The sequence below is a fragment of the Littorina saxatilis genome, linkage group LG1, assembly GCF_037325665.1.
Source record: "Littorina saxatilis isolate snail1 linkage group LG1, US_GU_Lsax_2.0, whole genome shotgun sequence".
NCBI classification, from domain to species: Eukaryota; Metazoa; Mollusca; class Gastropoda; order Littorinimorpha; family Littorinidae; genus Littorina; species Littorina saxatilis.
Genome location: NC_090245.1, coordinates 3,620,129 through 3,646,740, shown reverse-complemented (window position 1 = coordinate 3,646,740; position 26,612 = coordinate 3,620,129). Strand labels below are relative to the sequence as shown.

Sequence of the window (26,612 nt, the reverse complement as noted above, 5' to 3'; positions counted from 1 at the left end):
TTATAAATAGATCAAACTCAAAGTAACTTTACACACACTTTTCAAAGCAGCCACTGTTGTCTCCACCTTTTTCCTCATACCTGAGTGTTTCCCATACTATCTGGTTGGCACGGTAAGGAGTGAAACAATGATTCCTCCGTTACTGGACATTGTACCAAGAAGATACTCATCCACTGACAGAAAACCTGTAATGTCTTCTCTACACCACGTTTCCTAGAGCTTTATTTTGTGATACTCAGCTAACTAGCACAACCCCCTTCCATCTAACACAACCCCTTTCCATGTACAACAAGTCAACCTCATAACACCTACGCTTTAACTGTCTTTCCCACTTCTCTTTTGCCTGCTCAATTCTGCATTTGAACTTAGGTACTTAGTTCTGAGCATGTTAAAAACCATAAACCAGCCACCATTCCCCACCCACTCTATTAGCTAAGTTATAACTTAAGTACTGTTAACAGAGAGGCATAAGAACCAACTGAGTAAATTTTCTTTTGTTTGCTTGTCACTTTACCTCCTTATCATCTGAGCTCAACCAGTACTCAATGTCCCTTCTGTCATTCAATGATTTACTTTACACAATTACAATCTCTGGAAACAACTGACAGAGGAGAAATGGGCCTATTCCATGTTTTAAATTACAATCACGGTGAGAGAGATAGAGATAGAGATAGAGATAGAGATAGAGATAGATAGAGAGAGAGAGAGAGAGAGAGAGAGAGAGAGAGAGAGAGAGAGAGAGAGAGAGAGAGAGAGAGAGAGAGAGAGAGAGAGAGAGAGAGAGAGAGAGAGAGATTACTTGGAACAAATCCATTTCACTGTGGGGGGTAATGCAGGCATAATTTTTCGAATCTGTTTTTCCCCTCTACCTGTCACGGCCGCATGAAGAGGTGAAACTTGATGCTGTAAATTGTGGCTCTTTCCTCCCTTTGTAAATTAGCCATACCCATGCAGGGATGCAAACAAAAAAAGCAAAAAAAGAGGAAAAGTGGCGGGGGTCTGGGGGCCGCGGAAGGCCCCCATTGGGGTCCAGGCAGCGCCCCCTGAAGCTGAAGCATTATGAACAAATTAATGACCAAAAACATGCATAAACGGCAATATTACCCTAAAAAAAACCTTATATTCACAGTGTCTAAAATAATGTACAATACTTACTGTTTTACTAAATTTACTTTAGAAAAATTACTGCTTACAGACTATAGAGTTTAGTACCACTAATATTTTTACCAAATGAACAGTCATTAGACTAGAGTGTTCTGTCTTCTGATCATTGAAAATATGGACAATCATATACTTGTACAAAGCAGCCACATGACATTACTTGGAAAGAGAGGGACAGGGAGACAGAGATATGTTGACTCACTCTGCAAGCTGTATCAATCCATGGCACTGACAAGATGACATTGGCAAGTCACAAAGTCTGTAATGGCAACTGTAAAAATCCCTTTGCTTTGGATGTATTTGAAACTTTAAAACTTTGTCTCTGACAGACAATTAAAAAAATGGTTGTGTCTTAGCAGTCATAGTCTCAAATCCCTGGTACACAATGCAGATCTTATATCCTTACTGTCACTGAAGCCACTAAACACCTTCTCTAAACTCTTGGCACAAATGAGCTTGAACAAATTGAAGGCATCTGGCATAAAATAAAAACATCTGGATTTTGTCATAGAAAAACTTTAAAAATAGTCTCTTAACCTTGTCACACAATGAAAACATTCTTACTGTCTATGCTGTGAGTATTGATTAAGCATTGCAAGTGATAATGTGTGTGTCCACAATTAGTTAGGGGCAAACGGGGCATTAGGCTCCTCGGGGCAATAGGCCCCAGTGCATGGAAATTGTGTTCATTTCAGGCAGACCTCATCAGTCATGTTAGAAGAAGCTTAACAACCATTCAGAATTCACTTTACTTATTTATGCAAAGAATATCTGAGTCGAATGTGTTCTTCAATGGCCACAAAGCCGCGGCTGCCATACACCACTGGTTTCGAACACGCCACACAAAATGCGTTTCCGGCTTTTTCAATTTTGCGGATGACATCGCCTACTCTTTGCTCGTTGACGTTTCTGTCCAACCACTCCCATTTCCACTCGTTCTTTGCGTTTTCCTTGATTTTCTTTTCAAACCCGCGTTCAACGAACTTCATGCACGAAGCCATTTTTCGGGAAGGCACAAGTTAACGCGCCCGCGCTCACGTGTTTGGAAATGACAAACGGTTTACAGCTTCGCCCGTTTAAGAATACGGCTTTCGGATTCGCCCGCTTGAGAATAAACACCGAGAGGCATGCTCGGTTTACATTTTTCCTCTTCTTTTTTTTCGGCGATTGTGCATGAAAAACGGCGATTTCAAAAAGTAAAAACGGCGATTTTTTCGCCGTTTGGCGGCTATTTTGCATCCCTGCCATGTAACCAGCGGAAAAGAGTCGCATTTCTCCGGGGAGGTCTTGTGCGGGATATCAACGTTACAGATTTATTGCCGCCATGGGAGAAAGATTAATGCCGAAAAAGAGATATGTCATGAAACGAAATTTGCAAGAGCAGCAACAGAAAAGTAACCGAAGGTTTATGTGTGACATTTATGCAAATCTTCCAAGGGATGTTTATTGGGCTTGGCAGAATGGAACACAAAGACACCGCTACTGCAGGTTAGGCAAACCTGAATGAAATGTGTGCCTTTGTGGTAGGTAATAGAAACGTATCACGATCACTCACTACCTCCATTCTTTTCCTATCAATTAAACACCATATTACTTTTACATGGTATTTCACAATTTTACTTCAACCAAAGAATCTCAAGAGAAATGAGTAACCCCATGCCTGAATTTGCTACAAGGAAAAATAGTATTCGTAGTAACCCAAATGTTAGGTATTTCACTTTGCAGCTGACCCTAAATGTACCCAAAACTGAGGAGTTCTCATACTAGTATTAGCACCTTGATTTGCATGCCAGCATCTTCTTTCTTAAATTATGCAATCCTTTTCAATGTTCAGCACAAACGTCTCCCTTATTGTAGCACCCACAACAGGAAAACTGAAACTTCACATTCCTTACATATATCTGAGGAAGAGACTAAGGTCCAAGACGAGACAAGAAAAGACAAGGACAGTCACCTCTTAAACTAACAAAAAAACTCACATGTTAAAGCTGATGATCTATACATATAAATAAAAGAGAGTGTCTGTCTGTCTGTGTGTGTGTGTGTGTGTGTGTCTGTCTGTCTGTGGTCGCCATACCTCAGAGATGGCAAAAGATAAGCACAAGATATTTTGCATGCACACTGCCCTGGACCCACAAATGTGCACCTGGGTTTTAGTTTCTCCAGACATTGTTTCCTTCCTCGGATAATTACCCTCCCCATCTATCAATACAGTCTATATAGTGCAAGGGAGGTAAGTCATGGTTTGTCACCCACGGAAGGGAGGTAACTCTCATCAAACCAGTATACTGTGTCATTCTCAAGGGTTACCCCCCGCCCGCTATCATCGCGCTGCCCCCCCCCCCCCCCCCCCACACACACACACTAACCCTGCCCCCTGCTCCCCCTCCCTGCCTTCCAGATCATCGCGAATAATGTTTACGAAACGATCGCCTCAGTGAAAGATCACGAGAATTTACAGATTTCTCTCCCCTGTTCAAAAAGGTATGACGCGCTCACTCATGAGGTATGCGTGCTTTGATCAGACAGTAACTACAGTGGGTGTGAGAAGGGGTAAACAAATCACGAAGAACACGTTGAACCAAATAGAAACTTGCCTTGCCTATACATCCAAATGTATGAGCTCACACTGTCATTTTTCTTATCCACATTGGAATAAGATTTGAGAGGTTTCTGAGAGAGGGGAGAGCAGAAACACCCGGGCGAAGCCGGGCCTGACTGCTAGTCTAAAGTTTATTTGCAGACATAGAGTGACACAAACACAGAAAAAAATGATGTAATAACAACACAATCACAAGACAGACACAAAGGCACAAGCAAATTGTGTATCAAAAGCAAATTTTCGCAACTACAAACAGCAACACAGAATGACCCTACCCCCCCCCCCCCCCCCTCTATAATAACAACAAAACAGCAACACACATTGTCATCATTTTCACGAGTTTTCATTCACAAACACCTGGGAAATAAATCTCATGTTCCCCATGCAATAAATCGAGGTGGTGAATGGGTTTGAGCTTTCAGGTGAAACGTGGATTGTCAAAGTAAAAGCCAATCAGGCTGATTGTTTGATGTGTGGAACCATCGTGGCTTTGGATTTGTGTTTCCGAGGACAACGATTGTAAGCATTCACTCTCAAAGACCCAATCAATATTGATAATAACAGCGGCGACTCATGGTCAATTTGCAACTTATCTCTGTAATCGCAAAATCCACAACGAAATGTCATAAACACTTAAAAGAAAAGAACTATGCTCAACACTTACTGAACTCACAGGTATGATCGCAGCTCTGTACATTTTCAGACTGGAAGAAAAGCGTCAACAAGCTACGTTTGACGTCACATACAAGTTTGACGTGTTATCTCGTGCTACTGTGATGATGCTTTGTGGCCCGGAGTTGGATTCTAAAAAGTTGGATTCTAAAAATTCGTATTCCTGTGGGTTATTGTGCATTTTGTTGCACAACCAAAACGATGACAAAAACGATGTTTGGTTGCTTGTTGTCAGACCAGCATTTTGTTGTTGGTCCTCGGGGAGCATATCGCCTTTTGTCTCATATTTATCAACCGCGGCCTTCGGCCTTGGTCGATAAAGATGAAACAAAAGACGACATGGTCCCCTTGGACCAACAAAAAAGCTGGTCTGTCAACAAGCCACCAAACATCTTATAATGACACACACCCTATGTGATAACAAAACAGCAACACACACCCTCTCTCACTCAACTCACCTCCTCCACATGTTGCTTGAGCGACCGGCGATGCATTTCGTCCGACAAGTTGGCCACCCGCTGCCCCCCAGGTGTTCCAATCTCCTCTTCTGCATCCTCACCCAGGAAAATGCGCTCGTCAAAATCCCCCACACTTAAAACGTACTCCTCGTAGGCGTTATTGATGGCTTTCCTGTGAGACAAATCAATCATGGAACGGTGGGATGAACTTCCACTTGAAGAATGGATTATGATGTCTTGAGAAGGAAAGATGATAGGAAATACACTGAAACGGATGGAAGTTGACAAAAACATGTGCACGGAATATGACACAGCTAAAACATTTACTCTGATACCCTTGAATGTCTGACTTGTAACACGATGAACGAGAAGAAAGAAAGAAGAAGAAGGAGACTCCTCACAAGTATGCACTCTTATTCCAACATGGACATGCAAACAAAAGAACAACCACAAATCACTTGGTGACATTTCTTTCTTTTCTTTCTTTATTTGGTGTTTAACGTCGTTTTCAACCACGAAGGTTATGTCGCGACGGGGAAAGGGGGGAGATGGGATAGAGCCACTTGTCAATTGTTTCTTGTTCACAAAAGCACTAATCAAAAATTTGCTCCAGGGGCTTGCAACGTAGTACAATGTATTACCTTACTGGGAGAATGCAAGTTTCCAGTACAAAGGACTTAACATTTCTTACATACTGCTTGACTAAAATCTGTACAAAAATTGACTATATTCTATACAAGAAACACTTAACAAGGGTAAAAAGAGAAACAGAATCCGTTAGTCGCCTCTTACGACATGCTGGGGAGCATCGGGTAAATTCTTCCCCCTAACCTGCGGGGGGTCCTCTTGGTGACATAAGCACTGTGGAAAAACAAGGTGAACAGAACATATGATACACTTGTTCTCAAATCTAAACACAGATGCTCACACCCAGTTTGCAGTGACACACACACTATGTACGACAGACTTACACGTTGGCTTCAAAGTTTCCAATCTCCAGGATGGATGACAGTGTGTCTGCCTTTCCCTTCAGCCCCTGTCAACATAGAGACGGGGCAACCATCAGAAAACCATCAGAACTCTCAGTTTGGACTGTAACACACAGAGAAGAGCTAAAGCACTCCACCTTGTGAATCAAGACAGCCTTGTGCAAAATCCAGTTTCATTACAGTGGAACCCCATTTTTAAGACCCAATCTACTGCCAATCTGAGAAACGTTTCATATTGTTTGTTTTTTTAAATTCTTGATTCTGGAACGTTAGCTGTCTTTCAGTTTTTCTGTTGAGAAATTGTCCAATGTGTACCAACCTTCTTCTCAAAGAGTCTCTTGATGTGCGGCTTCCACCAGTGTTCCTTGATGGTCTTGGCCTCCACCACAAGGCCGTCGTGCTTGGCACACAGCAGGTCCATCAAACACGGGGCCTCCGCCGGCGCTTTCCACTCGCGACTGTTATAGTTCTCTGGCAGACCTGGTCACAAACATACACAAATTCAGGATCCATTTTCTTCTCTTTTTGTAGAGATTGCTCAGTCAAGTACTCACAAAAATGTACAAAGTTCTTTGGAGTGTTGTTGTCAGACCTGGATCTTGGGCCACTGACGGAGTGTTGTTGTAAACCTGGGTCTTGGGCCACTGACAGAGTGTTGTTGTCAGACCTGGGTCTTGGGCCACTGATGGAGTGTTGTTGTCAGACCTGGGTCCTGGGCCACTGACGCACACTATCTTAATCTGTCGTGTTGCTCCAACTCTTGCAGGTCAACCGTCCCAAACTTCTGACCACCAATTTTATCTACTAAACAAAGCCAGGGCTATTGGACCTCTAAATATTTTCGTCCAGGTCTACATGACCTATTATCCCATGAGTGAGAGTGTGGAAACAGCACTGGGATGATGATAGATACATGCACCCACACTCTCAACACATTCATCTCAATTCACAAGACTTCTGACAACAAAACAACAGGTGTTTACGGACAGCAGGAATAGGGATTCAGAATTTACAGAAAGAAGACTTTCAGACTTGTCCCCATACTAAACCTTGTAACCGTCCACTATTCTACTTCACTTTCAGCTTTTCCCAGCCCCACACACGCAGTTATTCAAACAAAACAACCACTAAACCTATTTGAACACATTTTCAGAAAAAAGGCTGTCTTTCCATGAACCTAGACAGCGACCAAGACAAAGCTCTTCTACAGTGGAACTCCAGTTTAAGACCTCCACAATCTGAGAAAATCAGGTCTTAAAAAGGAGGGGGTCTTAAAATGGGGCTACATGTACAGAAGTTCTGACAGATGGCCTGAAAATCAGGGTTTTAAAAGTGAGGGGGTCTTAAATTAGGCGGTTAAAAGGGGTGTTCCACTGCATTGAGCACATACCTGCAAAGTCTGGCTTGAGAAGATCCTTCCTGGCCCCCAGCAGAGCGTTAGCGAAGAACCAGTCTACACAGCACAGCAACAGGTGGTAGGAGTTGACCAGGTCATCGCTGATCGCAGGGAAGTTACCTGTCAACAGCCACACACACATCTAATTAAAAGAACCAGTCGACACAGCACAGCAACAGGTGGTAGGAGTTGACCAGGTCATCGCTGATCGCAGGAAAGTTACCTGTCAACAGTCACACACACATCTAATTAAAAGCTTGAGTGAACTGACAGGTCAGTGTCGAGAGTGTAGCTGTACTTGTTACCCTACAGCAGCCACACACACACACAAACCGACAGCAACAAAACCTTGCAACACAAGAAAAACATAATTTTGTGAAAACTGGTCATCACTGTCAGGAACGTTACCTGCCAACATTCACAATCACATTAAAAAACAAGTCGCGTAAGGCGAAATTACTACATTTAGTCAAGCTGTCGAACTCAGTCACGGGATGAAACTGAACGCACTGTATTTTTTCACCAAGACAGTACAGCTTCGTCAATCCCCGCGTGAAGGAAATCGCTCACCTTCCACGTGCAAAACGTAGTGATATTGACACGCCAGATAAGCGCGGTAGCGTATTGTGCTAAGCAGAAAAGCGCGCTTTTCTGTATTCTTGTTAACTTTCTGAGCTTGTTTTGAATACAACCTATCATATCTATGTTTTTGGAATCAGGAAATGATCACGAATAAGATGACATCATTTTTGGATCGATTTCTTACATTTTAATCGTAAGACTAATTATTCTATTTTCGTTAATTGTGATCACATTTTAAGAGTAAACATGACATATGTATATATTTTTAGATTCAGAATGTGATGAAGAATACGATGCAATCAATTTTAAGTCTGTTTGCGAAAAATCGATTTTAATGACAACTTTAATGAGCAAACTCATTGATTAAATTTTAAGCCTCCAAGACTGAAATGCAATACCAAAGTCCGGGCTCCGTCGAAGATTACTTGACCAAAATTTCAACCAATTTGGTTGAAAAATGAGAGCGTGACAGTGCCGCCTCAACTTTCACAAAAAGCCGGATATGACGTCATCAAAGACATTTATCAAAAAAATGAAAAAAACGTCTGGGGATATCATACCCAGGAACTCTCATGTAAAATTTCATGAAGATCGGTCCAGTAGTTTACTCTGAATCGCTCTACACACACACACACCACGACCCTCGTCTCGATTCCCCCCTCTACGTTAAAACATTTAGTCAAAATTTGACTAAATGTAAAAAGCTTCAGTTGCTACCCTACTGCAGCCACACAAAAGAAAGAAAACCAACAGCAACAAAACCTTGCAACACACGTGTGCTAATAATATTACAAGCTGCCAAGGTTACCCCCCCACAGTGACACATATACACCGCTCAAGGCTTCAATTATTAACATATTACAGCCACAAACAAAAGAAAGACACATCTCTGTGAACACAAAATTTACCAATAACCACAGCACAAAGAAAAATAAAATTTTGTGAAAACATTGAATATATCCACAGCTTGAAGTGACGTTTACTTTACACAGACTTTCAACAGAGCACCAGGCATGACTTCATTAGTTGAACGGGCTCCCTACTGACAATGCAAAGTGTTATGGCATGTAACAGCTTGAAGGTGTTGAAGAGTGCTGGGGAAAACCCAACATTTTTTCTCTCTTTTTTACATTTAGTCAAATTTTGACTGAATGTTTTAACATAGAGGGGGAATCGAGACGAGGGTCATGGTGTATGTGTGTCTGTCTGTCTGTCTGTGTGTGTGTCTGTGTCTGTGTGTAGAGCGATTGAGAGTAAACTACTGGACCGATCTTTATGAAATTTTACATGAGAGTTCCTGGGTAAGATATCCCCAGACGTTTTTTTAATTTTTTCGATATATATGTGTTTGATGACGTCATATCCAGCTTTTTGTAAAAGTTGAGGCGGCACTGTCACACCCTCATTTTTCAATCAAATTGATTGAAATTTTTGTAAAGCAATCTTCGACGAAGGCCGGACTTCGGTATTGCATTTCAGCTTGGTGGCTTAAAAATTGATTTATGACTTTGCTCATTAAAAATCTGAAAATTGTAATAATTTTTTTTATTAATATAAAACGATCCAAATTTACGTTCATCTTATTCTACATCATTTCCTGATTCCAAAAACATATAAATATATTATATTTGGATTAAAAACAAGCTCTGAAAATTAAAAATATAAAAATTATGATCAAAATTAAATTTCCGAAATCCATTTAAAAACAATTTCATCTTATTCCTTGTCGGTTCTTGATTCCAAAAACATATAGATATATGTTTGGAATAAAAACACGCTCAGAAAGTTCAAACGAAGAGAGGCACAGAAAAGCGTGCTATGCAGCACAGCGAAACCACTACCGCGCTAAACAGGCTCGTCAGTTTCACTCCGTTTTGCACAAGCGGCGGACTACGGTCATTGTGAAAAAATGCAGTGCGTTCAGTTTCATTCTGTGAGTTCCACAGCTTGACTAAATGTAGTAATTTCGCCTTACGCGACTTGTTCTTCATTGCTGGGAAATGTGTGTCACTTGCTCCTATTGGAAAGCTAGCAGGAACAAGAGGCGAAGCCTTCAAGGCTCACGTAAGAAATCGACAAACAGTAACACAAACTCAATCACTCCGTCACACACACACACACACACACACACACACAGAAAGAGCATAGGTGAAACTGTGCAAGAAAGCGAGACACTAGATCGAGATCTGTCTGTCTGCATGTAGCCTACTTACAGGGACACGACTGCCAACTAGTTTCGGCCCGCTCAAAAAAACAATGACCGAGACTTTCAGTAATTCCTTCGCGTGACGTCAAACCCCCTTACGTCATAATGTGACGTCAATGTAATGTGACGTCTTCAAATGTTAGAGTTTCTACCACATACATACATACGCACAGACAGACAAAAGTTAGCATCGCATAGGCTACACTTACGTGAGCCAAAAAGAGTTGCACAACTCGGTTGTAATCAGCCACCATTACTGTGGTGGTGGGACATGGAATGATGGCTACTATCTTGGACACAACACATAAAGTTGACATGTATCCAACCCGGCATGGATTCGAACCTGTGACCTGAGGATTTCTAGTGCTCAAACAACTGAGCTGCCAGATCCCCAACACATTAACAACTTACAGAAAGGGATACTGTTCATAAATATTCTAGTCACCCATGAAACGTATGCCTCATTATGGCTCCCAAGTCAAAAGAATGTCACTGTGACATGTGAAGATCAAATGACAGTAATGAAAGGACAATGTGGGGGCCGGGTAGCTCAACTAGGACAGCACTTGACTTGTGATCCTGGGGCCCGGGTAGCCCAACTAGGACAGCACTTGACTTGTGATCCTGGGGCCCGGGTAGCTCAACGAGGACAGCACTTGACTTGTGATCCTGGGGCCCGGGTAGCCCAACCAGGACAGCACTTGACTTGTGATCCCGGGTAGCTCAACTAGGACAGCACTTGACTTGTGATCCTGGGGGCCCGGGTAGCTCAACGAGGACAGCACTTGACTTGTGATCTTAGGGGCCCGGGTAGCTCAACTAGGACAGCACTTGACTTGTGATCTTAGGGGCCCGGGTAGCTCAACTAGGACAGCACTTGACTTGTGATCCTAGGGTCACGGGTAGGTCAACTAGGACAGCACTTGACTTGTGATCCTAGGGGCCCGGGTAGCTCAACTAGGACAGCACTTGACTTGTGATCCTAGGGGCCCGGGTAGCTCAACGAGGACAGCACTTGACTTGTGATCTTAGGGGCCCGGGTAGCTCAACTAGGACAGCACTTGACTTGTGATCTTAGGGGCCCGGGTAGCTCAACTAGGACAGCACTTGACTTGTGATTCTGGGGGCCCGGGTAGCTCAACTAGGACAGCACTTGACTTGTGATCCTGGGGGCCCGGGTAGCTCAACTAGGACAGCACTTGACTTGTGATTCTAGGGGCCCGGGTAGCTCAACTAGGACAGCACTTGACTTGTGATCCTGGGGGCCCGGGTAGCTCAACGAGGACAGCACTTGACTTGTGATCCTAGGGGCCCGGGTAGCTCAACGAGGACAGCACTTGACTTGTGATCCTAGGGGCCCGGGTAGCTCAACTAGGACAGCACTTGACTTGTGATTCTAGGGGCCCGGGTAGCTCAACTAGGACAGCACTTGACTTGTGATCCTGGGGGCCGGGTAGCTCAACGAGGACAGCACTTGACTTGTGATCCTAGGGGCCCGGGTAGCTCAACGAGGACAGCACTTGACTTGTGATCCTAGGGTCACGGGTAGCTCAACTAGGACAGCACTTGACTTGTGATCCTGGGGCCCGGGTAGCTCAACGAGGACAGCACTTGACCTGTGATCCTGGGGCCCGGGTAGCTCAACGAGGACAGCACTTGACTTGTGATCCTGGGGGCCCGGGTAGCTCAACGAGGACAGCACTTGACTTGTGATCCTGGGGGCCGGGTAGCTCAACTAGGACAGCACTTGACTTGTGATCCTGGGGGCCCGGGTAGCTCAACGAGGACAGAACTTGACTTGTGATCCTGGGGGCCCGGGTAGCTCAACGAGGACAGCACTTGACTTGTGATCCTGGGGGCCCGGGTAGCTCAACGAGGACAGCACTTGACTTGTGATCCTGGGGGCCCGGGTAGCTCAACTAGGACAGCACTTGACTTGTGATTCTAGGGGCCCGGGTAGCTCAACTAGGACAGCACTTGACTTGTGATCCTAGGGGCCCGGGTAGCTCAACTAGGACAGCACTTGACTTGTGATTCTAGGGGCCCGGGTAGCTCAACGAGGACAGCACTTGACTTGTGATCCTGGGGGCCCGGGTAGCTCAACGAGGACAGCACTTGACTTGTGATCCTGGGGGCCGGGTAGCTCAACTAGGATAGCACTTGACTTGTGATCCTAGGGGCCCGGGTAGCTCAACTAGGACAGCACTTGACTTGTGATTCTAGGGGCCCGGGTAGCTCAACGAGGACAGCACTTGACTTGTGATCCTGGGGGCCCGGGTAGCTCAACTAGGACAGCACTTGACTTGTGATCCTAGGGGCCCGGGTAGCTCAACGAGGACAGCACTTGACTTGTGATCCTAGGGTCACGGGTAGCTCAACTAGGACAGCACTTGACTTGTGATCCTGGGGCCCGGGTAGCTCAACGAGGACAGCACTTGACCTGTGATCCTGGGGCCCGGGTAGCTCAACGAGGACAGCACTTGACTTGTGATCCTGGGGGCCCGGGTAGCTCAACGAGGACAGCACTTGACTTGTGATCCTGGGGGCCGGGTAGCTCAACTAGGACAGCACTTGACTTGTGATCCTGGGGGCCCGGGTAGCTCAACGAGGACAGCACTTGACTTGTGATCCTGGGGGCCCGGGTAGCTCAACGAGGACAGCACTTGACTTGTGATCCTGGGGGCCCGGGTAGCTCAACGAGGACAGCACTTGACTTGTGATCCTGGGGGCCCGGGTAGCTCAACTAGGACAGCACTTGACTTGTGATTCTAGGGGCCCGGGTAGCTCAACTAGGACAGCACTTGACTTGTGATCCTAGGGGCCCGGGTAGCTCAACTAGGACAGCACTTGACTTGTGATTCTAGGGGCCCGGGTAGCTCAACGAGGACAGCACTTGACTTGTGATTCTAGGGGCCCGGGTAGCTCAACGAGGACAGCACTTGACTTGTGATCCTGGGGGCCCGGGTAGCTCAACTAGGACAGCACTTGACTTGTGATTCTAGGGGCCCGGGTAGCTCAACTAGGACAGCACTTGACTTGTGATCCTGGGGGCCGGGTAGCTCAACGAGGACAGCACTTGACTTGTGATTCTAGGGGCCCGGGTAGCTCAACGAGGACAGCACTTGACTTGTGATCCTGGGGGCCCGGGTAGCTCAACGAGGACAGCACTCGACTTGTGATCCTGGGGGCCGGGTAGCTCAACTAGGACAGCACTTGACTTGTGATCCTAGGGGCCCGGGTAGCTCAACTAGGACAGCACTTGACTTGTGATTCTAGGGGCCCGGGTAGCTCAACGAGGACAGCACTTGACTTGTGATCCTGGGGGCCCGGGTAGCTCAACTAGGACAGCACTTGACTTGTGATTCTAGGGGCCCGGGTAGCTCAACTAGGACAGCACTTGACTTGTGATCCTGGGGGCCGGGTAGCTCAACGAGGACAGCACTTGACTTGTGATCCTGGGGGCCCGGGTAGCTCAACGAGGACAGCACTTGACTTGTGATCCTGGGGGCCCGGGTAGCTCAACGAGGACAGCACTTGACTTGTGATCCTGGGGGCCCGGGTAGCTCAACGAGGACAGCACTTGACTTGTGATCCTGGGGGCCCGGGTAGCTCAACTAGGACAGCACTTGACTTGTGATTCTAGGGGCCCGGGTAGCTCAACTAGGACAGCACTTGACTTGTGATCCTAGGGGCCCGGGTAGCTCAACTAGGACAGCACTTGACTTGTGATTCTAGGGGCCCGGGTAGCTCAACTAGGACAGCACTTGACTTGTGATCCTGGGGGCCCGGGTAGCTCAACGAGGACAGCACTTGACTTGTGATCCTGGGGGCTGGGTAGCTCAACGAGGACAGCACTTGACTTGTGATCCTAGGGGCCCGGGTAGCTCAACGAGGACAGCACTTGACTTGTGATCCTGGGGCCCGGGTAGCTCAACTAGGACAGCACTTGACTTGTGATCCTGGGGCCCGGGTAGCTCAACGAGGACAGCACTTGACTTGTGATCCTGGGGCCCGGGTAGCTCAACTAGGACAGCACTTGACTTGTGATCCTGGGGCCCGGGTAGCTCAACGAGGACAGCACTTGACCTGTGATCCTGGGGCCCGGGTAGCTCAACGAGGACAGCACTTGACTTGTGATCCTGGGGCCCGGGTAGCTCAACGAGGACAGCACTTGACTTGTGATCCTGGGGCCCGGGTAGCTCAACGAGGACAGCACTTGACTTGTGATCTTAGGGGCCCGGGTAGCTCAACTAGGACAGCACTTGACTTGTGATCTTAGGGGCCCGGGTAGCTCAACGAGGACAGCACTTGACTTGTGATCCTGGGGGCCCGGGTAGCTCAACTAGGACAGCACTTGACTTGTGATTCTAGGGGCCCGGGTAGCTCAACTAGGACAGCACTTGACTTGTGATTCTAGGGGCCCGGGTAGCTCAACTAGGACAGCACTTGACTTGTGATCCTAGGGTCACGGGTAGCTCAACGAGGACAGCACTTGACTTGTGATCCTAGGGGCCCGGGTAGCTCAACGAGGACAGCACTTGACTTGTGATCTTAGGGGCCCGGGTAGCTCAACTAGGACAGCACTTGACTTGTGATCTTAGGGGCCCGGGTAGCTCAACTAGGACAGCACTTGACTTGTGATCCTGGGGGCCGGGTAGCTCAACGAGGACAGCACTTGACTTGTGATCCTAGGGGCCCGGGTAGCTCAACTAGGACAGCACTTGACTTGTGATCCTAGGGTCATGGGTAGCTCAACTAGGACAGCACTTGACTTGTGATCCTGGGGCCCGGGTAGCTCAACTAGGACAGCACTTGACCTGTGATCCTGGGGCCCGGGTAGCTCAACGAGGACAGCACTTGACTTGTGATCCTGGGGGCCCGGGTAGCTCAACGAGGACAGCACTTGACCTGTGATCCTGGGGCCCGGGTAGCTCAACGAGGACAGCACTTGACTTGTGATCCTGGGGCCCGGGTAGCTCAACGAGGACAGCACTTGACTTGTGATCCTGGGGCCCGGGTAGCTCAACGAGGACAGCACTTGACCTGTGATCCTGGGGCCCGGGTAGCTCAACGAGGACAGCACTTGACTTGTGATCCTGGGGGCCCGGGTAGCTCAACGAGGACAGCACTTGACTTGTGATCCTGGGGGCCCGGGTAGCTCAACGAGGACAGCACTTGACTTGTGATCCTGGGGGCCCGGGTAGCTCAACGAGGACAGCACTTGACTTGTGATCCTGGGGGCCCGGGTAGCTCAACTAGGACAGCACTTGACTTGTGATTCTAGGGGCCCGGGTAGCTCAACTAGGACAGCACTTGACTTGTGATCCTAGGGGCCCGGGTAGCTCAACTAGGACAGCACTTGACTTGTGATTCTAGGGGCCCGGGTAGCTCAACTAGGACAGCACTTGACTTGTGATCCTGGGGGCCCGGGTAGCTCAACGAGGACAGCACTTGACTTGTGATCCTGGGGGCTGGGTAGCTCAACGAGGACAGCACTTGACTTGTGATCCTAGGGGCCCGGGTAGCTCAACTAGGACAGCACTTGACTTGTGATCCTAGGGTCACGGGTAGGTCAACTAGGACAGCACTTGACTTGTGATCCTAGGGGCCCGGGTAGCTCAACGAGGACAGCACTTGACTTGTGATCCTGGGGCCCGGGTAGCTCAACTAGGACAGCACTTGACTTGTGATCCTGGGGCCCGGGTAGCTCAACGAGGACAGCACTTGACCTGTGATCCTGGGGCCCGGGTAGCTCAACGAGGACAGCACTTGACTTGTGATCCTGGGGCCCGGGTAGCTCAACGAGGACAGCACTTGACTTGTGATCCTGGGGCCCGGGTAGCTCAACGAGGACAGCACTTGACTTGTGATCCTAGGGGCCCGGGTAGCTCAACTAGGACAGCACTTGACTTGTGATCCTAGGGGCCCGGGTAGCTCAACGAGGTCAGCACTTGACTTGTGATCCTGGGGGCCCGGGTAGCTCAACTAGGACAGCACTTGACTTGTGATTCTAGGGGCCCGGGTAGCTCAACTAGGACAGCACTTGACTTGTGATCCTAGGGTCACGGGTAGGTCAACTAGGACAGCACTTGACTTGTGATCCTTGGGTCACGGGTAGCTCAACTAGGACAGCACTTGACTTGTGATCCTGGGGGCCCGGGTAGTTCAACTAGGACAGCACTTGACTTGTGATCCTGGGGCCCGGGTAGCTCAACGAGGACAGCACTTGACTTGTGATCCTGGGGCCCGGGTAGCCCAACCAGGACAGCACTTGACTTGTGATCCCGGGTAGCTCAACTAGGACAGCACTTGACTTGTGATCCTAGGGGCCCGGGTAGCTCAACGAGGACAGCACTTGACTTGTGATCCTAGGGGCCCGGGTAGCTCAACGAGGACAGCACTTGACTTGTGATCTTAGGGGCCCGGGTAGCTCAACTAGGACAGCACTTGACTTGTGATCCTAGGGTCACGGGTAGGTCAACTAGGACAGCACTTGACTTGTGATCCTTGGGTCACGGGTAGCTCAACGAGGACAGCACTTGACTTGTGATCCTAGGGGCCCGGGTAGCTCAACGAGGACAGCACTTGACTTGTGATCCTAGGGGCCCGGGTAGCTCAACTAGGACAGCACTTGACTTGTGATCCTAGGGGCCCGGGTAGCTCAACTAGGACAGCACTTGACTTGTGATCCTGGGGGCCGGGTAGCTCAACGAGGACAGCACTTGACTTGTGATCCTAGGGGCCCGGGTAGCTCAACGAGGACAGCACTTGACTTGTGATCCTAGGGTCACGGGTAGCTCAACTAGGACAGCACTTGACTTGTGATCCTGGGGCCCGGGTAGCTCAACGAGGACAGCACTTGACCTGTGATCCTGGGGCCCGGGTAGCTCAACGAGGACAGCACTTGACTTGTGATCCTGGGGGCCCGGGTAGCTCAACGAGGACAGCACTTGACCTGTGATCCTGGGGCCCGGGTAGCTCAATGAGGACAGCACTTGACTTGTGATCCTGGGGCCCGGGTAGCTCAACGAGGACAGCACTTGACTTGTGATCCTGGGGCCCGGGTAGCTCAACGAGGACAGCACTTGACCTGTGATCCTGGGGCCCGGGTAGCTCAACGAGGACAGCACTTGACTTGTGATCCTGGGGGCCCGGGTAGCTCAACGAGGACAGCACTTGACTTGTGATCCTGGGGGCCCGGGTAGCTCAACGAGGACAGCACTTGACTTGTGATCCTGGGGGCCCGGGTAGCTCAACGAGGACAGCACTTGACTTGTGATCCTGGGGGCCCGGGTAGCTCAACTAGGACAGCACTTGACTTGTGATTCTAGGGGCCCGGGTAGCTCAACTAGGACAGCACTTGACTTGTGATCCTAGGGGCCCGGGTAGCTCAACTAGGACAGCACTTGACTTGTGATTCTAGGGGCCCGGGTAGCTCAACTAGGACAGCACTTGACTTGTGATCCTGGGGGCCCGGGTAGCTCAACGAGGACAGCACTTGACTTGTGATCCTGGGGGCTGGGTAGCTCAACGAGGACAGCACTTGACTTGTGATCCTAGGGGCCCGGGTAGCTCAACGAGGACAGCACTTGACTTGTGATCCTAGGGTCACGGGTAGCTCAACTAGGACAGCACTTGACTTGTGATCCTAGGGGCCCGGGTAGCTCAACGAGGACAGCACTTGACTTGTGATCCTGGGGCCCGGGTAGCTCAACTAGGACAGCACTTGACTTGTGATCCTGGGGCCCGGGTAGCTCAACGAGGACAGCACTTGACCTGTGATCCTGGGGCCCGGGTAGCTCAACGAGGACAGCACTTGACTTGTGATCCTGGGGCCCGGGTAGCTCAACGAGGACAGCACTTGACTTGTGATCCTGGGGCCCGGGTAGCTCAACGAGGACAGCACTTGACTTGTGATCCTAGGGGCCCGGGTAGCTCAACTAGGACAGCACTTGACTTGTGATCCTAGGGGCCCGGGTAGCTCAACGAGGACAGCACTTGACTTGTGATCCTGGGGGCCCGGGTAGCTCAACTAGGACAGCACTTGACTTGTGATTCTAGGGGCCCGGGTAGCTCAACTAGGACAGCACTTGACTTGTGATCCTAGGGGCCCGGGTAGCTCAACTAGGACAGCACTTGACTTGTGATCCTGGGGGCCCGGGTAGCTCAACTAGGACAGCACTTGACTTGTGATCCTGGGGGCCCGGGTAGCTCAACTAGGACAGCACTTGACTTGTGATCCTGGGGCCCGGGTAGCTCAACGAGGACAGCACTTGACTTGTGATCCTGGGGCCCGGGTAGCTCAACGAGGACAGCACTTGACTTGTGATCCTGGGGCCCGGGTAGCTCAACGAGGACAGCACTTGACTTGTGATCCTAGGGGCCCGGGTAGCTCAACGAGGACAGCACTTGACTTGTGATCCTAGGGGCCCGGGTAGCTCAACGAGGACAGCACTTGACTTGTGATCCTGGGGGCCCGGGTAGCTCAACTAGGACAGCACTTGACTTGTGATTCTAGGGGCCCGGGTAGCTCAACTAGGACAGCACTTGACTTGTGATCCTAGGGGCCCGGGTAGCTCAACTAGGACAGCACTTGACTTGTGATCCTGGGGGCCCGGGTAGCTCAACTAGGACAGCACTTGACTTGTGATCCTGGGGGCCCGGGTAGCTCAACTAGGACAGTACTTGACTTGTGATCCTGGGGGGCCAGGTAGCTCAACTAGGACAGCACTTGACTTGTGATCCTGAGGGCCCGGGTAGCTCAACGAGGACAGCACTTGACTTGTGATCCTAGGGGCCCAGGTAGCTCAACGAGGACAGCACTTGACTTGTGATCTTAGGGGCCCGGGTAGCTCAACTAGGACAGCACTTGACTTGTGATCCTAGGGGCCCGGGTAGCTCAACTAGGACAGCACTTGACTTGTGATCCTGGGGTCACGGGTTTGAATCCAGACCGGGACGGACACCGTCACACGGCTCAACTTGATGTGAAGACTCAGAGATGGTATCCATGTCCTACACCCGTATCACGTAAAAGACCTCGGCCATTCTGCCATAAGTGTACGTGGCTGATTACACCTAAACACACACACACACCTGGGTAGCGCCACTCTTGTTGCTGCTAGTATTGCTAGCTTTCCACTGACCGGCACGGTTGGCCTAGTGGTAAGGCGTCCGCCCCGTGATCGTGAGTTCGAACCCCGGCCGGGTCATACCTAAGACTTTAAAATTGGCAATCTAGTGGCTGCTCCGCCTGGCGTCTGGCATTATGGGGTTAGTGCTAGGACTGGTTGGTCCGGTGTCAGAATAATGTGACTGGGTGAGACATGAAGCCTGTGCTGCGACTTCTGTCTTGTGTGTGGCGCACGTTAAATGTCAAAGCAGCACCGCCCTGATATGGCCCTTCGTGGTCGGCTGGGCGTTAAGCAAACAAACAAACAAACAGAGCTTTCCACTGGGAGGAAGCCATCCAAATTCCCCAGCATTGGGATAATCGAGTAAATGAAAAGAAATTGTGAAGTTGAAACTATTTGTGAACAAGACAATGACTAACTACAGCACACTGACCTTTGACTTGTGAACAAGACAATGACTAACTACAGCACACTGACCTTTGACTTGTGAACAAGACAAGGACTAACTACAGCACACTGACCTTTGACTTGTGAACAAGACAATGACTAACTACAGCACACCGACCTTTGACTTGTGAACAAGACAATGACTAACTACAGCACACTGACCTTTGACTTGTGAACAAGACAATGACTAACTACAGCACACTGACCTTTGACTTGTGAACAAGACAAGGACTAACTACAGCACACTGACCTTTGACTTGGACGAACATGGTCCAGGCAAAGTTGAAGACCTCAGTCACTGTGCACGGCAGGCGCCTGGAGGAAAAAGAAGATCTACAGAGTCTAGATCAGTACACTAGCAGTAGCACTACCATACTAATCTGAAGTCAGAATACATATATTTTATGTAATAATCAACCATGTCAATTCAGAGTCCCATAATTCACATGAAACTAAATGTTTCCATAGCAGGTCTGTGTTGTACATGTATGTATTTAATATCAAGTATATTCTTTCACCATTTCCTGACCAGTAAATCACAGTCCTACTACCAATTGTTGTTTTTCATCTAAGTTACAAAGTATAACTGATTATTACTTGATAAATCAAAGAAGAAATCATCTCATTCTTAATGAATAATAACAAACTCAACAGATGAAAGTTGAAACTGGATGCAGCGCAAGATAGCCTGTTCTGTTCAAATCAACACCAAGAATGACATTGACAAGATGTTCAACTCAACAATTACTCAGTACAGTCAAACCCAGCATCCCTCCACCAATCTAGCATTCATACCAGTTACCTCAAGTGCTTCTTCTTCTTCTTCTTCAGCGTTCCAGAATTGTCTGGTTACGTGTGAGCTCGTTTGCCCATTTGGGTTCCCCACACTATACTCTGAGAGTGAGAGCATAGTCAGCTTCACTCCGATTTCGTTGAGTAGGCATGCTGGGTATTTTCGTGTTTCCATAACCCACCGAACTCTGACATGGATTACAGGATCTTTTCCGTGCACACTTGGTCTTGTGTGTACACACGAAGGGGGTTAAGTCACTAGCAGGTCTGCACATAAGTTGACCTGGGAGATCGGAAAAATCTCCACTCTTAACCCACCAGGCGGCAGCGACCGGGATTCGAACTCCCGACCTCTCGATTACGAGGCCGACGTCTTACCACCACGCCACTGCGCCCGTCACTTCAAGTGCTTCAACTGTCACCAGTACAGTGGAACCCCCCTTTAAAGACCTCCACAAATCTGAGTAAATCAGGTCTTAACAAGGGAGGCAGTCTAAAAATGGGGGTAAATTTACAGAGGTTTTGAACACAAAATCTGAGAAAACAGGGTCTTAAAAGGGAGGGAGTCTTAATTGAGGGGTTCCATTGTACTGATTGTCTTTGCAACCTACCTCTGCTTCTTGTTGCGCTGTTGCCTGGGCATGTCTGTGGCGGGATCCCTGAAGATGTCGAGAAAGATGGGCTCAAACTTCTTGAAGATGACGGTGGACACAGCAAAGTTTCGCTCCAGCCGGTCAACCTTGTCCCTGAACTCCTGGTTGAGGTTGGCCATGTCCGACCATTTGCGCATCTTGTTGAAGAACTGGATCAGACTGGGAACACACATGCAATCGAGTATGATGAGTGGGAAGACTTGATGTTTCCAGATGTTACAGTATCTTCTCCTTCGAGTTCTTTGTTTCTGCGCTGAAACGCCCACGTTCACTCGTGTTTTTTTAAAAGTAATTTTACGCGTATGAGTCTACGACCATTTATACCCCGCCGTTTAGGCAGCCATACACTGATTTCAGAGAATGCATGTTTGGTATATATAATTCGTGTTTCTATAACCCACCAAACTATGACATGGATTACAGAATCTTTTCCATGCGCATTTGGTCTTGCGTGTACACACAAAGGGGGATAAGGCACTAGCAGGTCTGCACATAAGTTGGGAGATCAGAAAAATCTCCACCCTTAACCCACCTGACTGATTCAAACCAAGGTAATTTCATTTGCTTTTAAGAGTACGCTCATAAGCCTAGCTTGTTGTGCTCCATGTTCCTTATTTCATGTATGCGGCAATATTCTAATGAAATTTACTAAATAAACTTGTTTAAACCAAATAGGTAAGGCCTAAAAAAAATAATATGTGTGGTTACGGTAACCCGACCTACCCTATTTTTAGGGGCCGACCCTATAACATTTTAGTACATTTGTCAAAACAAAAAAACAAAAAACGAGTGCAGAAAACGCAATGAAAGCGAAAGCGCCCGAGTCGCACACTTATTTCCCTGTCAAGTAGGTTTAATTTGTACACATTAGAAAAAAAAGTAAAAATAAAAAGATTGCCTACCTTCGTACCCTATTTTTTTTGGCTATGTTACCGTAACCACACCTATTATTTTTTTTGGCCTAAGACAAAAGTGGGTTTTAGACTTTGTTAATTTTGGTGTAAAAGTTACATCAATACATGTATACACAGGTTACAAAATAAAATCATACATGTGGGTTTGCAATAACACAAAGCATAACTTCTTCTTCTTCGTTCATGGGCTTAGACTCCCACGTTCACTCATGTGTTTATTAGCACGAGTGGATTTTTACTGTGACATGTATGACCGTTTTTACCCCGCCATTCAGGCAGCATACGCCGATTTCGGGGGAGGCATGCTGGGTATTTTCGTGTTTCTATAACCCACCGAACTCTGACATGGATAACAGGATCTTTTCCGTGCGCACTTGGTCTTGTGCTTGCGTGTACACACGAAGGGGGTTTAGTCACTAGCAGGTCTGCACAGACCTAGAAGATCGGAAAAATCTCCACTCTTAAGCCACCAGGCGGCAGCGACCGAGATTTCAACTCACGACCTCCCGATAAGGAGGCCGACGTCTTACCACCACGCCCAAAGCATAACTAAAGTAACTGAACTTAAAACGTCCAAAAGGACGCAGTTCATGATTCGGAAGAAGAACTGTTCTATTTTTAAAAAGACAGTTTCACTCTGTGTCAGTGTCACACACTATAAATAACAGACACTGAGACAGGAAACAAAGTGCTGATGCTTGAGTAAGTTGTAAGAAACTGACACGCTTTGCTTTGGAGAAAAAAGCATGACACATTGACAGGCGACAATCACAGTCCTACAAAATATTACAAATCATTTACAAACCGACTTTTTCCAGACACTGAAGACTGACGGCTATAGTAATTAACTGGCTCTCAACAGTTTATGTTGTGAGGTTATTCACTGTTCTATAGGACTGGGAGCGCGACTGATTCAATTCATACAACAAATCAACCATCCAAAACTTCGCCATTTAATCATCTGTTCAGTAGTGCTATTGATTCCACATAAAAAAAGTCGCGGAGAAAGAAGAGAGAGAGTGAGAGAGCACCGGCCGATCGACATCTCGACCCCTCCCCCCCCCCCCCCCCCCTCCCCAGTGTTTGTTTACATTCGATCTCTGATATTGATAAACAATACGAAACTGACATTGCCCAACAGTAGATGCGCACAGCTGTGTCAAGTTGCCTCGATCGGAAAACGAATCAGTCTCTCAAACCTTAAAAGTTTCTCATGCAAGGCCAAGGTTTTCAAATACTCCAATTTCAAGCAAGGGTTCCTCACCTAAATTTTGCTGATCGCAGCAATCGTGTGAGGGAGACGCAGTTGCCTTCTAACGTTCCTCTTCCCACTGTCGGCACCATACTCCTTCGACACGCTTCGTAGAGCGCGCATGCCAACCAGTGAAGCTGATCGCCCTGAAAATACAAAAACAAGATATTCATCTACCTGTCCATGCTTTTATTACACCAAAATGTCAAGGATCAAACGAGCTACGAGCTCGCAAAAACCAGCGGAAACTGAGTGCTAACAGGCGATTTAACTCCCCAACATGGCTGCGTCCATCCAAAATAGAGGAAGCAAACAAAAACCCACCTCCAGAGTGAAGTTTGTCTGGATCCTCTGGTAATTCTGCAATGCTTCCTCTTTCGCGTTGGTATCCATGTTCAAGTCGAGACATAATTCCTCAAATCTGTGGAGAATACTCTCCTCTCCCTCCTCCGACAACCCCATTTTGAGGCGATTTTCACAACAAAGCGAGGTCTAGATTCTCGCCAATGGCTGCCACTACGCTAGCCGCGTGCGCACTCCACACACACAAATCGCACTGATTGAACGAAGCGGCAGTGGCGGGAAACTCAGCGACATGTTCCCAGTAGACTGCTACAGAGGGCGGCAGCCGCTAAACTTCTTTTAAACGGGACTACAGTTACAACCCTAGAACAATAGCGTTGTAATCACTTGCAAAAGGAAACAGAGTTTTTGTTTTACGTGGTAGTAAAGTTTTGCGGTTGAATATCGGGCATTGACTGACATCAGGGGATAGCGCCGCTAGTTAGTCAGTCAGTTTCAGCGAGTTGGATGATTGACAGCGGCAAACTGAAAGCGATTCGTTTTTGCTGTGCTCTGTTTGAGCATCGTGACTGCACCATATCAAACTGCTGCAAACATGAAGAGTCTCGAGCCGTTTTGCAAACGTTCTGCCGACTGATTCGGTGCTCATCGGTCAGTTTTCCAATATTTGTATCGCCGCGGTGCGGCGTGTTCCGTGCTTTGAGAGTGAAACTGACTATTTTGTTGTGACTGACACTGACTTTACTGCGGCTGGCACGGCCCGCCTCAGTACCTGGATCTGTTTCAGCCCAGGCACACCGGCAGTGATACAGACTGGTCAGCTCCTGCCAAACCGTTTTCACGTGCCGGTCACAGTGTGACGATGACACTGATCTTTCCCCGTGGTTATATATTTCGATTCTCGGCCTCCGGTTGATCTTGTATAAACTCCACACTGAACCAAAAAACACACACTTCGATAGTAGGCCTACTGATGAGCGACCTTCGTACCTTACATTCATGGGGCCAAATCTGTCCCACCAATGTTGTGTTGGAAATTGGATTCATCCTAAAATGTTTCCCTTCTCATTCAAGGGACGTAACCACTCCAGGTACACGCGTTTTCGAAGAAATCGATTTTTTTTGTAAAATCGATTAAATTTCACCACCAATTTTCTTCACATGCAAGAAACTGACATGCTTTTCGTCCTTAAATAATTTCACTTCATTAATTTTACCAGGAAACAACATTTTAGTCTCGAGTATAAATCGAGGGGGTAATATGACGGCGGGGCCAAGATGACGGCGTCACACCGGGCCTGTCAGTCAGTCTTTTGCCGGTGATCGGCCCTCGTTCACTCCACCGTGACGGGCTGACCTGAAAAAAACGTTTTCCCCCATTTTATACGTGACAAGATATTCATCTGAAAAATGATTACAAAGCTTTAATTGAGTTTGACAGAACAGACGGAGGATGAAAATTAAGGTGGACCACGTTTTTCATATCGTTTAAAGTTTGTGCACAATGACAAAAACACTCAGGCTCATCTGAAAGTATCAACTATCTCGTGTGGTCTACGGCATCGACCGGAGCAAGTTTGTCAAGATACGCGGAGTTCAGGTTCTGGCCAACACATGATAACTATGCGTGTGCCCCCCCCCCCCCCCCCTCTTACGCACACTGACACGCACTAAGTCATGATTGTTTTGATTTTTTTTTTTAGAGCAACAGAACAAGCGGCTATATCTCAGTCAGATCAGAGACTCTACAGAATACGACTGACTCAGTCAGTCTGTTTCCGAGTTTTTTTCAGTCGGTCTTTCGGCCTGTGGGCACCGGTACTGGTTGGTTTTTTTGTTGTTTTTTTCGGGGGGGGGGGGGGGGGGTGTCGCGGGATCATACACTATAATAGATGACCGTACACTGCAACTTTGACTAGCCCCACGTGCAGCCCTTTTCTCTTTGATAACGTAAAATTTTATTGCATAGACATGAATCTGGTGTTACGTTGAAAACACAACTTTTCAGTCAAACCAACGTGATTTGAAACGTCCATGATCACGTTTAATGCCAGCTACTTCGTCGGATACTCTACTTATAGAGTCACGGGTCAAGGTTGGCATAGGATACACTGAATGGAAATTGGTCTTAGGCCGCCTATCCCATTTCAGTGTGTGAAGTTTATCAACAAGACCGACTCCCCGCTGACACCTTCGAAGCGAAGACAGTAAAACCTGACACGAACATTTTCAGCAGTCTATTTACTTACCCCTTGCATTTGCCAGCCTTGTCTTTAAAGGGGCTGCCCGAATTATTGTTAAATTTTTGGTTCGTGCTTTTTATTCTTTCTTTTTGTTGTTGTTGCTATTTCCGTTTACTTTTCATTGTCTGATACTATCCTCTCCTTCTCCTTCTGTCCCTTGTCAGCACAGAGAGAGAGAGTGTGTGTGTGTGTGACATTTAATGGCTCTGACAATCGATTTCTGAAGACAGTGCGTCTGTCTATTTGTGTGTATATCATGTGTGTTTGATAGTGACCTTGTCTTTTCATTGTCGCTTGTTTCTTTAGCAAGCCCACGTTCTGACACGTCGGCTGATCAGGCAGCGACGTCATTCTATCTCAGTGGAGAAAAACTCGTAAGTATAGCAAGTGTGAAAGTGACATCTTCTTTAAATCCCTGGTGGCACTGTTTCATATCAGCCATCAGGTAACAAAATAGAAAAAAAGAATAGAAACAATTTTGGTTTCATACTGTGCGTGGCGGAACTAATAGGCCCAAGCCGTGTCATGCTATCTCGCTGACAGACCATTACAGCCTACTGGTACGAGTTTCTCCGTTGATCAGATACAGATCTATCGGATTTTCCATGGATTTGTTTAACCTCACTCGTTCTTATATACCCGTTTCTCTGCTGAGCAGATACAGATCGAATTTCCCATGGACTTTTTTTCGCTCAAGGCGTGATCGTTTCCCTTATAGGTGAGAGACAATAAGACTCTTTTGTGAGAGGTTTTGTGATGTGTTTGCTGTGGTTGGTCGAGACAATAATACTTATAGTGCCAGAGCAGA

General features: G+C 47.6%; 1 protein-coding gene across 1 annotated transcript in view; it reads right to left on the bottom strand.

The window, feature by feature from the left end:
• The window catches only part of LOC138959549 (retinoblastoma-like protein 1), a 42,832-nt gene extending 18,810 nt beyond the window's left edge, over positions 1-24,022 (bottom strand). Inside the window, exons 1-8 of the mRNA XM_070331073.1 lie at positions 23,583-24,022; positions 23,271-23,404; positions 21,051-21,251; positions 19,898-19,962; positions 7,273-7,398; positions 6,202-6,362; positions 5,865-5,929; positions 4,894-5,065 (exon numbers count right to left, since the gene is read on the bottom strand). Coding sequence (XP_070187174.1) covers positions 4,894-5,065; positions 5,865-5,929; positions 6,202-6,362; positions 7,273-7,398; positions 19,898-19,962; positions 21,051-21,251; positions 23,271-23,404; positions 23,583-23,720 — 1,062 coding nt within the window. The 5' untranslated portion in view covers positions 23,721-24,022. The remainder of the gene's footprint in view (positions 1-4,893; positions 5,066-5,864; positions 5,930-6,201; positions 6,363-7,272; positions 7,399-19,897; positions 19,963-21,050; positions 21,252-23,270; positions 23,405-23,582) is intronic.
• Between the last annotated feature and the right edge of the window lie 2,590 nt (positions 24,023-26,612).